Source organism: Poecilia latipinna, unplaced genomic scaffold (genome assembly GCF_001443285.1).
Source record: "Poecilia latipinna isolate Pla-1442-1.1 unplaced genomic scaffold, P_latipinna-1.0 Scaffold1990, whole genome shotgun sequence".
Classification (NCBI taxonomy): Eukaryota; Metazoa; Chordata; class Actinopteri; order Cyprinodontiformes; family Poeciliidae; genus Poecilia; species Poecilia latipinna.
In genome coordinates, this window is record NW_015114606.1 from 1 (window position 1) to 15288 (window position 15288).

The 15288-nt window shown below is 40.4% G+C and overlaps 1 protein-coding gene across 1 annotated transcript in view; it reads left to right on the plus strand.

Annotated features, from left to right (window-relative positions):
* Positions 1-13332: 13332 nt before the first annotated feature.
* Positions 13333-15288, plus strand: part of LOC106935627 (copine-8) — a 49258-nt gene continuing 47302 nt past the window's right edge. Inside the window, exons 1-2 of the mRNA XM_015016180.1 lie at positions 13333-13450; positions 14834-14880. Coding sequence (XP_014871666.1) covers positions 13348-13450; positions 14834-14880 — 150 coding nt within the window. The 5' untranslated portion in view covers positions 13333-13347. The remainder of the gene's footprint in view (positions 13451-14833; positions 14881-15288) is intronic.

Consider the following 15288-nt stretch of genomic DNA (forward strand, 5'->3'; position numbering starts at 1 on the left):
AAGCAGGTGCTGTAGTCACACACACACACACACACACACACACACACACATCCAAGGACATCCCAACCTTCAACATCACAAACTGCACACTAAGCAGACTCTGGTTAACTTTCAGATTGCCTCATTTGCTCCCCTACCAACAAAAGTTACTGTGGTGGTTTAGGACATAATGGAGTTTCATATCTCCTGGATAGACTCATCTATATATATTATAGATTTATCAGGGGTTCTCTGAAGAAATTATGGGTGTCAGTGTTTTAATCACAAACCTTTGTCACTTTATATTTACACTCAAAAGTCCAAATGTTGGCCATTCAAGTAGAACACAATGAAATTCAGACATTTTGACTTTTGAACCCAAACTCAACCTGATGCATGTTGTTAAAGTTGCTGGAAATGTTTCTTGAACTTCTGACAGTTTGACTTAATCAACCAGCGGATTAGATAGTACTGCATAATCTCTTCCTATGAATGTCTGGTTGGGTTTTTGATGTATAAATGGAAACCTTATAGTAGTTGGGGGGCATGACATTGAGAACATTTTTCATTTTGCAAGTAAGTGATCCTCAGCCTGTCTGTATTCAATATTTGAATATTTTCTAGTATTTTTTTTTCTTCAGTTTTCACCAATGGTTCTTCTCTAGTAATAACACATCTTGACTTTTTAATAATGTCTTGCCTTTCAAATCTCTCAGGTTATAAGAGTATTGTCATGTTTTGCACCCTTCTCCTGCCATTTTGTTCTTGTTAATCATTCTAATGTTCCAAAGAGGGGACATTAAAAAAGCATTCCCTCAGCATGATGCATCCACCACCATGTCTTACCATTGCAATGATTTCTTCAAGATAGTTTACAATCATGTTGGCCCAAAAATGACATTTTGTGTTATCTGACATGTCAGCTGTGTACCATACATGGCTTGTGGGACTTAATTTGGTTTTCCTCTTGCTTCCTTTACATAAATGTCTGATTTCTGGAGTGTGTGAGTAACAGTTGAGTTTTTACAGTGTTTTGGGAAAACAAATTAGGCTTATTGAACTGTTTGGCATTAAAAGCTCTCTTCAGAATAACATCAGAGATTAACTCGCCAACATCTGCCAAGATGTACAGCAGCAGAACGCCTCAGGGGAAAACTCAACCCAAGGAGATACAAGCATTGCGTCACAGCTCTGATGTCAACTTGACATACACACACATAACGTACATATGCATACATGTACATTTCACAGACAGACACAGACATTCGTGCCACCGTTCCTCATTTCAACCAAACTGCCGATGCCATTTCCTGCTCACAGTTGAATCTCTGACATTTTACTTTCGCACAGATGTCATTGTCTACAGTTTAATGAAAACTAAGCTAAGCATCCGTTTGCTGAATTGAACAATTGTTCTTTTTTTCTGCAATCAGACACATAGATTTTGTTAAACATATTTGCAAGAAATTTTGCTATATTTGCTCTTATGTAGGGCTGTAAATGTGACATTGCTACTTGCTGCATCGACCACAGGTTGTAGCTTGAGATCTAGGAAGGCTAATGCAGCATTTTAGTCGAAGTAAAAGGATACTGCCACCTGTAGGTGGGAGCTAGCAGTCACTTAAACCCAACGTTTATGACTATTTCTGCAGAAAATATGCAACAAACTCACAATTACGTCTCAGTAGGCCTGTTACAGTAACGTATTTCACTGGACGATAAATTCCATCCAGAAATTATTGTCATAAACGATAGTATTGCCATTTTGGGACCAGTAGTGATGATGGCATAATAATGCAAGTTTGTCTCCTCAGAGAACAATAAACTTGAACTTTGTTCAGAACACTCAAAACTGGAACTGGAGAGGATTTTAACTAGCCAAAATAAAACACAACAACCAAAATAAATTATTTTGGTTGATCTTTTTTTGTAACATCATTCTTATTGTTATGTGTTGCCTAGCATAGCACTGCGTGTTCCTGCTCAGTCATGTACTTAACAATAAAAAGACAATGAAAACGACTTAAAACAATTTTGCGTGCTACTTCCACGATCGCGGAGTTGCAAACAACTGGAGGGACTGATTGTAATTTGGTAGATAAAAGATTGGTAAAATAAGACAAAAACACACAGCACTTATTTTGTAAGTTCTGTCTATATGTCCCTCTGAAGTACATAAAAAAGCTAAGGCACAGCCATCTGACTGCTGCTGCAACAGTGGAGTCGCTGGGAATCGACCTCAGAGCCGCGTGTGGATCTACAGTGGCGGAAGACGGAGACAGTAGCCGGCCTAATCTAGTCATCTCCATCGTGGTCACAGAGCAGAGAAGTCTGCATGAATTTCTCCGGGGATGCTGTCTCCCTCCCTGTCTCTCTCTCTTTTTCTCTCTCTCGTGCAGAAGCCTCTGGCCTCTGCACATCCAAGCATTGCGTCTAATTTCCTCCACATGCACAAATTTACTCCGAGCCTCCTGTTGATAACAGTCTGAGAAGGCCACAAAGCGTGGGTGAAACGGAGGAAAAAGGAGGACGTGCAGGTAGAATCTGTGGCACACACATGCTTTTTGGCAGTCCTGCTTTATAAAAACCTAAATTAACGTCTTTGTTTAGCCCTTACGGTTACAATAGTGCAGTGTGTTGATGCGGGCGGAGACTTGGCGAGTTTAGCAGAGGCGAAGGCAATTAAGGTAAAACGCCACGGGGCTCAGCGTACCCCGACCGTGACTGGCGTTGGTTGCGTCGCCCATGCCTGTGCCTAAACGGACAGCGCGGCAGCGTATTCCACCGTGTGCGTTTGCACGTGCCTGATTCTGTGTGCGGACATGTTCTCTTGGCTCTCCCAGCCCTTGTCAGGAGGAATTAGGACAGCCCCCTTGGAGAAGCAGGGAGTGCACACAAGCTGCTGAAGCTTCCTCTTCTGTAAACATGTTTGTGTGTGTGTGTTGCAATGAGGGATACAGCGAGAGGAGGTTCTATCAAGTGTTTTCCCTTCAAGTTGCGTATCGAATGAACAAAGCTACATGGATCAAGGAAAAATGAAAATGGAGGAAAAAGTGCCTGAGGCGATGATGGAAAGAAGCACAAAGAGGGGGATTCAGAGGTGGAGGTACCTGTAGCAGTGTGCTCAGCGACCTGTTGAGAGCATCTGAGCATGCCCAGTGACTCCTCTCGCTCCACATGTTTCCAAGAAGGGTCTTGGTCTGTTGCTAAGCGTGGCCACACACACACACACACACACACACACACATAGGAGCATGACAAGTATTCTGCAGTGAATACACTGAATTTAACCAGACTGTAACATAAAGTTTCAGTTCTGTTTGAATATCATCATCACAAAAAGACATTTTTGAGTAGATATTAAAATGAAAGCCAGATTATCCTCTTCTTTAAGCCCTTAGAAAGAAACGCAGGAAAAAGTATTTTTGGAATTAATATTTTATAAAAGGCCTCATGATAGGCATGTCTAAAAAAACAAATCATATTTCTAATAAAAGTTGCTATTTCACATGAAGCATTTCCTGTTTTTTTTTTTTTTTTTACCATTGTTGGCTGTCAACAGACTTCTTTCAAGTTCAGTTAAACTGAATTTGATTCACTGTTTTAANATTTTCTAGTATTTTTTTTTCTTCAGTTTTCACCAATGGTTCTTCTCTAGTAATAACACATCTTGACTTTTTAATAATGTCTTGCCTTTCAAATCTCTCAGGTTATAAGAGTATTGTCATGTTTTGCACCCTTCTCCTGCCATTTTGTTCTTGTTAATCATTCTAATGTTCCAAAGAGGGGACATTAAAAAAGCATTCCCTCAGCATGATGCATCCACCACCATGTCTTACCATTGCAATGATTTCTTCAAGATAGTTTACAATCATGTTGGCCCAAAAATGACATTTTGTGTTATCTGACATGTCAGCTGTGTACCATACATGGCTTGTGGGACTTAATTTGGTTTTCCTCTTGCTTCCTTTACATAAATGTCTGATTTCTGGAGTGTGTGAGTAACAGTTGAGTTTTTACAGTGTTTTGGGAAAACAAATTAGGCTTATTGAACTGTTTGGCATTAAAAGCTCTCTTCAGAATAACATCAGAGATTAACTCGCCAACATCTGCCAAGATGTACAGCAGCAGAACGCCTCAGGGGAAAACTCAACCCAAGGAGATACAAGCATTGCGTCACAGCTCTGATGTCAACTTGACATACACACACATAACGTACATATGCATACATGTACATTTCACAGACAGACACAGACATTCGTGCCACCGTTCCTCATTTCAACCAAACTGCCGATGCCATTTCCTGCTCACAGTTGAATCTCTGACATTTTACTTTCGCACAGATGTCATTGTCTACAGTTTAATGAAAACTAAGCTAAGCATCCGTTTGCTGAATTGAACAATTGTTCTTTTTTTCTGCAATCAGACACATAGATTTTGTTAAACATATTTGCAAGAAATTTTGCTATATTTGCTCTTATGTAGGGCTGTAAATGTGACATTGCTACTTGCTGCATCGACCACAGGTTGTAGCTTGAGATCTAGGAAGGCTAATGCAGCATTTTAGTCGAAGTAAAAGGATACTGCCACCTGTAGGTGGGAGCTAGCAGTCACTTAAACCCAACGTTTATGACTATTTCTGCAGAAAATATGCAACAAACTCACAATTACGTCTCAGTAGGCCTGTTACAGTAACGTATTTCACTGGACGATAAATTCCATCCAGAAATTATTGTCATAAACGATAGTATTGCCATTTTGGGACCAGTAGTGATGATGGCATAATAATGCAAGTTTGTCTCCTCAGAGAACAATAAACTTGAACTTTGTTCAGAACACTCAAAACTGGAACTGGAGAGGATTTTAACTAGCCAAAATAAAACACAACAACCAAAATAAATTATTTTGGTTGATCTTTTTTTGTAACATCATTCTTATTGTTATGTGTTGCCTAGCATAGCACTGCGTGTTCCTGCTCAGTCATGTACTTAACAATAAAAAGACAATGAAAACGACTTAAAACAATTTTGCGTGCTACTTCCACGATCGCGGAGTTGCAAACAACTGGAGGGACTGATTGTAATTTGGTAGATAAAAGATTGGTAAAATAAGACAAAAACACACAGCACTTATTTTGTAAGTTCTGTCTATATGTCCCTCTGAAGTACATAAAAAAGCTAAGGCACAGCCATCTGACTGCTGCTGCAACAGTGGAGTCGCTGGGAATCGACCTCAGAGCCGCGTGTGGATCTACAGTGGCGGAAGACGGAGACAGTAGCCGGCCTAATCTAGTCATCTCCATCGTGGTCACAGAGCAGAGAAGTCTGCATGAATTTCTCCGGGGATGCTGTCTCCCTCCCTGTCTCTCTCTCTTTTTCTCTCTCTCGTGCAGAAGCCTCTGGCCTCTGCACATCCAAGCATTGCGTCTAATTTCCTCCACATGCACAAATTTACTCCGAGCCTCCTGTTGATAACAGTCTGAGAAGGCCACAAAGCGTGGGTGAAACGGAGGAAAAAGGAGGACGTGCAGGTAGAATCTGTGGCACACACATGCTTTTTGGCAGTCCTGCTTTATAAAAACCTAAATTAACGTCTTTGTTTAGCCCTTACGGTTACAATAGTGCAGTGTGTTGATGCGGGCGGAGACTTGGCGAGTTTAGCAGAGGCGAAGGCAATTAAGGTAAAACGCCACGGGGCTCAGCGTACCCCGACCGTGACTGGCGTTGGTTGCGTCGCCCATGCCTGTGCCTAAACGGACAGCGCGGCAGCGTATTCCACCGTGTGCGTTTGCACGTGCCTGATTCTGTGTGCGGACATGTTCTCTTGGCTCTCCCAGCCCTTGTCAGGAGGAATTAGGACAGCCCCCTTGGAGAAGCAGGGAGTGCACACAAGCTGCTGAAGCTTCCTCTTCTGTAAACATGTTTGTGTGTGTGTGTTGCAATGAGGGATACAGCGAGAGGAGGTTCTATCAAGTGTTTTCCCTTCAAGTTGCGTATCGAATGAACAAAGCTACATGGATCAAGGAAAAATGAAAATGGAGGAAAAAGTGCCTGAGGCGATGATGGAAAGAAGCACAAAGAGGGGGATTCAGAGGTGGAGGTACCTGTAGCAGTGTGCTCAGCGACCTGTTGAGAGCATCTGAGCATGCCCAGTGACTCCTCTCGCTCCACATGTTTCCAAGAAGGGTCTTGGTCTGTTGCTAAGCGTGGCCACACACACACACACACACACACACACACACACACACACACACACACATAGGAGCATGACAAGTATTCTGCAGTGAATACACTGAATTTAACCAGACTGTAACATAAAGTTTCAGTTCTGTTTGAATATCATCATCACAAAAAGACATTTTTGAGTAGATATTAAAATGAAAGCCAGATTATCCTCTTCTTTAAGCCCTTAGAAAGAAACGCAGGAAAAAGTATTTTTGGAATTAATATTTTATAAAAGGCCTCATGATAGGCATGTCTAAAAAAACAAATCATATTTCTAATAAAAGTTGCTATTTCACATGAAGCATTTCCTGTCTTTTTTTTTTTTACCATTGTTGGCTGTCAACAGACTTCTTTCAAGTTCAGTTAAACTGAATTTGATTCACTGTTTTAATTCACATTTTAGAGTAATGCTCATTACTAGCCTCGTAAAATTTTGATTCAAAATTATTTTTTATCCAAACAAGAAGTCTGACTGCGATGGGAAATGAGGCGGTCGCATCAAGCGTTTCTCTTAATTGCTGAAGCACTCTTTGCATGTTTTCATGGGAATTTTTGATGATTCATGTTCAATCTATGAAACTGGAAAACTTTCTTGCCTCGAGCAACCAATATCAATTTTACATCTGTTAAATTGCATAAATCCAAACAAAAATTATACGTCATCCTGATCTGAAAATCTAAATAAGTACAAATATGTACAACTTCTTGAAGTTATGTTTAACTTATCGATTTTAGGAAATAAAAAGACAGTTTTCTTTCACTTTCTGGATCCATTATGTCTACTTTTAAATGTCTGTTTATCAAAATTGTGTCACTTTATGAGGAAATTGGATCCAGTTGAAATCCAATGATACGGCTCGGCCAAATCTAATTACACCGCTCCAGCACTGTTTTTCATTTCCACTGTAAGGAGAGTAAATCCTAAAAATCTCCTTTTTGCTTCTTTTTTTAAGCTTAAAGATTGGTAAAATTATATTTCAGCCTATTTACAGTGCATCAGTGATTTACTCAAATGTACTTTGATTGCGTTACATTACTCTGTGTTCACTCTTTAGTCCAGAATTGATCCATCTTTAATTAAATTAGACCCTGGATGGTCTATTTTTATTATTACAAATCACAAAGTGATGCAATGAATTTCAGTTCCAATCGTCTCAGAACGGAACGTATCGATGAAGCATAACTCGCCTTCAGCGTCGTTGAGGTAATGGGCATCACAAGCAGCTGACCTGGAAAGGCATCGGGTCGCTACAAGCGGTTTCCGTGTGCATCTACATGTGTGTAACTGTATCTAGTTCAGTCAGATGGCGTAGTCGGTACAAAGCCTATTCAGGTCAGGGTCAAAGTGACAGAGACAGATAGAGGGAGGGGAATAAAGGAAGGGATGGATGGATGGATGGAGGGAGGAGGAACACCAGAAGACAAAACAGGACTGTAAGCTTGAGGCCATCGCTGAGAAAACCCCCCTCTCTTCTGAGAGCAAGGCAGAGCAGGAGATAAAAATAAACCTGCAAATAAAAAGAGTATTGTACTAAGGAGAGCAAACGGTGTAATATTGGAGAATATTAGAGATTTGCTAGAAAAACATTCTGGAAGAAGAGAACTCTGAGATCACCTTCACGGGTGCGACGTCTAAAATAAGAAACACGAGCTGGCAGACTGTTGCTTTCGCTCATTTTTAATCACCCACATGGATTTAAAGGTAATAAAAAGTGGATAACGGTTCGACCCAGAAGGGCTTTTTGCAAGGACCTGCTCCACCAACGACTTGACAATAACAGAGAATCAAACTGCATCATGGGAGATACTAAGCACCCCCCAGGGTTCAATAAAAGACTCAAATGTCTGACGCTACTGTTGGTACAGTTGTGAATTTCAAGCAAATTAGGTAAAATCCAATATGGCCTTGTTTGCTCCAGGGTTCTGTAGTAAGACGGCACAGTAACACAATAATTTAACTTGATTTAATAGCTTTTATATACATTATTATTACAGTTTATGTCATGTTGTCAAAGACATTTCTTACCATTGTTTTCATATGTAGAGAGAACATAGTTGCCCCAGTTAGGTGTGATAAAGATAAAAGCAAAAATGAAACAAACAAGAAAACTGATTATTGAATAACATCAAACTGTTTATGAGTACTGTATATATTTGTCTCTTTGTGTGAGGTTAGATTTTATCACTGCACATAACTATTAATGATAAATTGCAGTGGTTTGTGGTCTTCCCAGTTTGAAAACACACAGTTATGGTGTTGAAAGTTTAAAAAAGACAAACAAAAAAAAACAAATGTAGAGTCATAACTGTAACCGTAATAATCAACGTTCTTTTTTTATTAATATGTTCTGTTCTTATTTTTTTTTATTTTAAATAGTTTTGGAAATATTTTATTCTGACGGTTTTCATAGTCTAAGTTCAGATTTCTTTTTGGATCCGTGTGACCGATTGTCACACGGATCAGATCAGATTGGGGGGGAAAAAAAGCTATTATAATGTTAAAAATTAGTTATGAGCAAAAGTAATTGGAAACTGTAGTTCCATCCATCCATCCATTTTCTGAACACCCTTGTCCCTCAGTGGGGTCGGGAGGGGTGCTGGTGCCTATCTCCAGCTAACATTCCAGGCGAGAGGCGGGGTACACCCTGGACAGGTCGCCAGTCTGTCGCAGGGAAACTGTAGTTTTGTTTCTTAATTAACATGTTTTAGTGTAGCTCCTGTTTTCTCTTTAGTGTCCCTAATGTTTTGGAGGAGAACTGCAGTGAGTCAAGAAAAGGCAGCATCTCTCCAATGTCAGTCAAATGTCACATTAAGACGAAGGTGCTGGCTAAATCTCTTCCTCACTGTTCTTTCCCTTTCACACATCTGCCGTTTTCATTTTTTTTTTTTTTTTTTAAAGCTTCTAATAATAATCCTCACATTTTCTGTTTTTCCCCTTTTCCTCTTCCCCTCTCCTTTCCGCCTTCATCCAGTGGGCTAAAAACCCAATTTATTTCTGTAGCACAGGAGAGGCTTGTAAGAGTCCCACGGGGGGTTTGCTGTTGTGTTGTCAAGGTAACACACTGTCAGGGACGTGGCCTCCCGAGCCAGTCCAAAGGGGTATTTTTGAATGTATTCACTAATTGAAAAAGTAGGAAGGCAGAACTGAAAGCAGAGGCGACAGAGAGAGAGATGGAGAGAAAAAAGAATAACTTAAAAGGAAAGTTGAAAATGGATCAAGAGATGGTAGAGAGAGGAGAAAAAAAACAGAATAAGTGAAAAGGTGAGGCTGCAAATACCTCTGCACAGATGGCGTCCCCTGCTTGTCAAGTTCGGGGGGGGGAGAGAGGAATGACATGCACATATAGAGCATCTGTCATTCAGCTCGGTCAAGTGGGCCCGATTGGCTGTCGGCGGTTTCTAATGGTAACAGTCTCCATACCCCTCCTCCTGTACAGCTATGTGAGTGTGTGTGTGCGTGTGTGTGTGTGGGGGAGGCAGAGCACCTTAGCCCCGTTTGTTGATCTCCAATTGAAGCTCCATCAGGCTTCTCCTATAATTACAGACGCCTCACCATTCCTGCTTTTCAACCTTCCAGACTCAAAGTTTCTGTCTGTGCCCGCTAAATAAGACAGCCGGGGAAGCAAATGAAGGAGAAAAGTTGGGGAAATGACTTGCATCCAGTTTTCCGTTTCTGTTGCGGTGACTGACAGGTGTCGCAGGTGTGGCGTCAGATGTGTAGTCAGGATACTGAGGGGAATTGGGATGCTAAGGTTTCCCCACAGGGAGGAGCAGGCAAGGCTTGACAGCAGTCTGAGATGCGCTGTCATATTTGTCGATGGGTTTTGGCATCAGAGAGACTTTTTGTTGTTGTTGTTGTGTATGTGTGCACAGCAGTTGGCTGTGCTTTAGATGTGCAGCACATAGGTGGAACATAGGGCAGCGTTGCATTAAGTTTGCGTGACATGCCCAACAACAATCAAGGAAATTTAGCGGCTTTTGTGCATTTGTAATCCTGGAAACAAAAACTGGCTGTAGCCTGTGAAAGAGTTGAGATTTACCTTCCGTCAGGACAACAAACATTAAAGCTGCAACTTTATTTTTTATGTTACAAAAATATGTATTTTACATATTTGTTAAAACTTTCACCACGTCTCCTCAATCTCCTCCCTGAGCTCCTGTTACCAACTGAAGAAATGCACCGCTCCTGGTCAAAAACAGCCAATCAGAGCCAGGAGGAGAGTCTTAATGCTGTCAATCACCCTTGTGAATGAGCTGCCAGATATAAACCATTCATCCACCGTTATCTGTGGCAATGCTAACTAGCTTTAGCATTCATGACAGGCTCAGCAGACAGCAAGGGGGAAAGGGTGGAGCAGCATGATTGGGACAAGGCAGAGGAGCTCAATTTATTTTTCACGGATTATCTGTCGCGACATGGTGGCAGTTTAAACAAATACGTAAAAAAAACATTTTTTCTAAAACTGACACACTGCAGCATTTATAAACATACAGCCAGATCTGCAGTGAAATGGTTTAAAATAAAACATATTGATGTCTTTTAATGGTCCTAAACCCAGTTGAGAATCTTTGGTAAAACTTAAAAATTGAATTTGATCCCATGATCACATTGAGAACAGGCAAACATTTCAGTTTCTCCAATGGGTAATACTGGTTAAGACATAGCTATAAGAGCCATTATTGGAGGCAACAGCATTTTCTCAAGGGACAAACTGAACTGAGTCTGATGGCATTCTTCCTGCAGACCTAAGAGTGACTCGGGCGGCAGCTTTCAGCTTTCCACTGCCCGCCTCTGGATGAAAAAGAGAGAGGAGGAAAAGAGACAGCGCCGTGACTCATTCACATTATCCTCTGAAGTGGAAACCCTTCAAACGTGTCGCCCTCGCACATACAGAAACGGGCACTCAGTCGTACACTGGCATGCACATGGCACGTGTGCAACGGGAGCCCGGGAGCCCATTGGGAGTGTGTGATGTGCTTTGAGCAGTGGCTCACTTTGAAACGTCAGATTCCCGCTTAAAAGGAGAAAGTGGGCAAACTCCAACAGGGCAATTAGCCCCGTGTCTCAAAACAAGTTCTCTCCGTTGCCTGGGTGTTCACAATCCCCCGAACAAGGTTAGAAGTAGTTGAACATTTTTAGGCTAATTTCCTGTAAAGAAATCACAAAGCATCTAATGCTGATGTTTAAATGCTACTAGTCCCCTGAGACGGGGGCGCTTGTAGGATCTTATCGAGTGGTACGTACAAAACAACAACTCACCTGAAACCACAAGAGCACAATCACAACCTTTGCACACATAAGTGTGGCGGACAAAACCAGCAGAAACCACACAAATACAGACCACATATAAAAATGGTAGAAATGGAAACTTTGCACCGGATACCTAACGGTGATTTCCTGATCCACACAATATGTCACGTACACAATGCGCCCACAAAAACAGCTGCTCTGATCCACGCAAGGTTCAACATGCACAATGTGACTCACACACACACCTATGCCTGCATAGACTACTTTTTTACACATTACACTGAACAATGTAGTCAGGAAAGCAGATTCCCAGGCTCAGGTTGTGTGTGTGTGTATGTGAGACATCATCATTTCTACTCTTTTTAACAAACGTTTTGACTGGTTAAAATCGGCTTGTTCATTTATAGCCACCCTTACCACATCGTCATGTTAAGCTTACAGAAAGAGCTTCTAGAGCTGCCAAGTAAACAAACGTAATCAATAAAATTTAGATTTACGACGCACAAGTTAACAACCCCACAACAGAAACACACGTACAGGATGTTTTGACAATACAGACCATTTTTATTTTTTCTCATCATAGTGTTGATAGGAAAGGAATAAATAATTAAAAGTCCAATACGTTCCTGTTTGGAAGAACCTCATTTCTATGTCAAACCAAAACCGTTAAGAGGTTTTTACTCTGGTCATTTGGTTGTCTGTCCCGGTGTGTCGGACACAACATAAATTGCCGACCAATCAGTGAGATCAAAGAGGACAATCCTTCTTCTGATAAGGACAGAGCTAGTTCACTGGTGTTGTAGGCTTCATATTGTTGGAACTTGTTGTGCATCCCATTACTTCAGGCATAAAGCAGAAAGAACATACCTACAGTTATACATGGTGGTGGAAGTGTGACAATCTGAGGCTGCCTTTAGTCATAAATGGCTTGTTTAGATTTTCTCTACAAGAAAATCCTCATGAAGAACATCTGCCAATCAGTTCCTGTCCATAGGTTTATTTGTGCTTGAGTTATGCTGTAGGTAAATGATCCACATAACATCAAGTCCAAAACAAAAGAAGAAGAAGTACTTGACCGAAGCCCATTGAGCACTTCCTATCTACATTAGTGATTGTTGTGTTGGCTTGCTGTGGTGAATTTCCTAGTTAGCACTAGCTACAGTTGGGCTAACTATCGCTGAGATCAAGAATTGAAATCGCAGCAAAACTAATTTTCTATGTCACACAAATCTTGGTTGTTTTATAGCGTTGTGAGCATGCAGCCAGTGAACCATGAGATCTCCCGTCTATCTTTATGATTGGACGCTGCACTACACCTGTGCCTCATGTAGACTTCGCCTGCTAAGCTAATCTCCACTGCCAGCCGTGGTCAACTCGGAGCAGGATACGGATATAAACAGATATACAGAGACAGTTAATCGCTCGGATCAAATGCAACAGGTCACGCAGCACAAATCAGCGGCTCGTTTGTGTTTGTGACATGCAGAGATTTAACTATGTCAGGTAATGCAGCTTGGAAGAATACATTAAGTCTGGGTTTGATGAGGTTATGTTTGAACCTATTGGATTATTTCAGTGGTGTTTATTTTTTATTTTTTGTGCTTTATTTTTAGATTTAGCATCACTTTTACTGTCACAAAGAAGACTTGTAGTCCTAAATGTAGCATAAATGCTGTTTTTACTTAGTTTTAGAAATCAAACTGCTTTTGCTTTACAACAAATGCATTGTCAGAATAGCTAAAATGTAACTGTAACCAATGACAACGGAGGTGAAGCGAGATATGAATCCACTGTATTAAAATTATACGATATTTCTTATTCCTGTACAGAACTGTTGGTGTTGTGTTATTCCTTAATGCAGACAACATTTTCACACAGTTATTGGGCACAGAGATGGATTACATCAGCCCAAACAAACTTTGTTTTTCATCCATTTCCTCTCTGTGTCTCCACAGAAACCTGCTGGACATGGACACCTTCTCCAAATCAGACCCAAGTAAGAAACATGATGTCCAAACATCCATCAGACTCAAAACTCTTTAGACGGTCATGTGGAAAAGACAACACTGTTATTTTCTGGATAGAGGTTTTTATCACATATTAAAATAAGACTCAGGAAATTAGTTAAAATGGACAGTAATGAATTTAGAATGATTGCTAAATTAATGGATCAAATTTATTGTTGAACAAAACAATATCCCTTTTAAAAGAAAAAAAAAGAAACAAAAGAAAACAAACAAAATGACTAAAAATGAAACCCCACGCCAGAAACGCCCACTCACAATACTATCGTGAAATCTTCATTAAAATGAAACTGTCTTGTCTGGGCAAAACTTTGCTTTTGTCATTTTCTAGAGAAAAGCAAATTTGGTTTAGAAAAATCTTACATTTTTCTTTTTATCAACATTCTTAAACAAGAAAGTCTAATAATAATGCTTAACAGGTGGATTGTTTTTGTTTTTTTGAAATGGATCATTTTTATCTTTGATTTTCTGCATGACATCTTAATGAGTACAAGCTTTTAAAAAAAAAAAAAAAGCCTGTGATTTTCTCTGGGATCAGTGAATTGACTGAAACGATCATTTGAAAATCCACCTCTGTTGAGTTGGAGCTTTGAATTTGACCACAAATTAAATTAAATTGGCCATTATAGCTACACTCCACTGACTAAATTGGCTATTAAGTAATTTCCAGTTTAGGTGGAACTGGTACTGTAACTGTAAATGACAGAGTAATGCATTTAACTTTATTAAGTAGCCCTACTTTATCATTAAAGTTGGACTTGGCCAGGATATTTCATACTCTTCCTGTCATTTCCATTTCGCGTTTGTGTCCAACAGTCTAAGACCACACCAGAAAAAAAGTTATTGCATGATGAACAAGTTGTCAGCACATTTCCAAGAGAACGCGATGGAAGGAGTGAATCACTGTGGCGATGATGATGATGATGACAGTGATGAGACGAGTGCCGGGATGACGGTGATTGTATGAGGGAGTAGTAGAGGACAGGCTTTAACTATATGTTCAGGTAGTTCTTGTGATCTTGTGATTCCTCTGAGCAATACTTTAATCCCTTAATTTGAACCTGACTGATGTAGGAAGGAGCCAGAAGGCGAAGAAGCGAAGGGAAAGTATTAAAGTTGGCAGAAATGCATAGATAACCGGGGTATGTGACCTGGTAATAAAAAATATCAGCGATACAAATCAAACGGCTCCAGCTTTCTGATGAAATTTTAAAAAAAAAAGTCTAAGTTTTTCAAATCCATGGAACATGTTCTGCTTCAGTAATCCAGTGTTATTATTCTATAATTAGCTACACATCCTGTAAATATAGATGTTTGCATTGACTGATAACGTTGGACGTTTGTCTTCTTTACAGTTTGTGTTCTCTACACGCAAGGCATGGGCAACAAGGAATGGAGAGAGGTCAGTACCTTTCTTCATAGCAACACCACGGCATCTTCTTTGTTTTGGTTTTCAAGGCCATGAATATGTCAATACGACAATAAAGTTTCGTCTTTCATATAGAATAAATTGGCAAAGGAGGGCTTCCTATTAGCAAGGAGAAATAAATGGAGTACACGTTTTTAGCAGCAGCTGAAGCTCCGTTGCTGACTTTGTCCGGGAAAGAGACGCAGCTAAACACTCAGAGCTCTTTATGTGATGAAGAAAAACTGAGACGTCATATAGTACTTTCCATGAGAAAGAAAAAAACTGAGAACACAGAGCTGATGGAACCAATTGTTCCCGTTTTTCCCTGATGGTGGCAAGACATTTTGGGAAGACACCTGTGTGAACAATCAGTCAGCTTGATTCTCCGTGATTAAAAAAAAC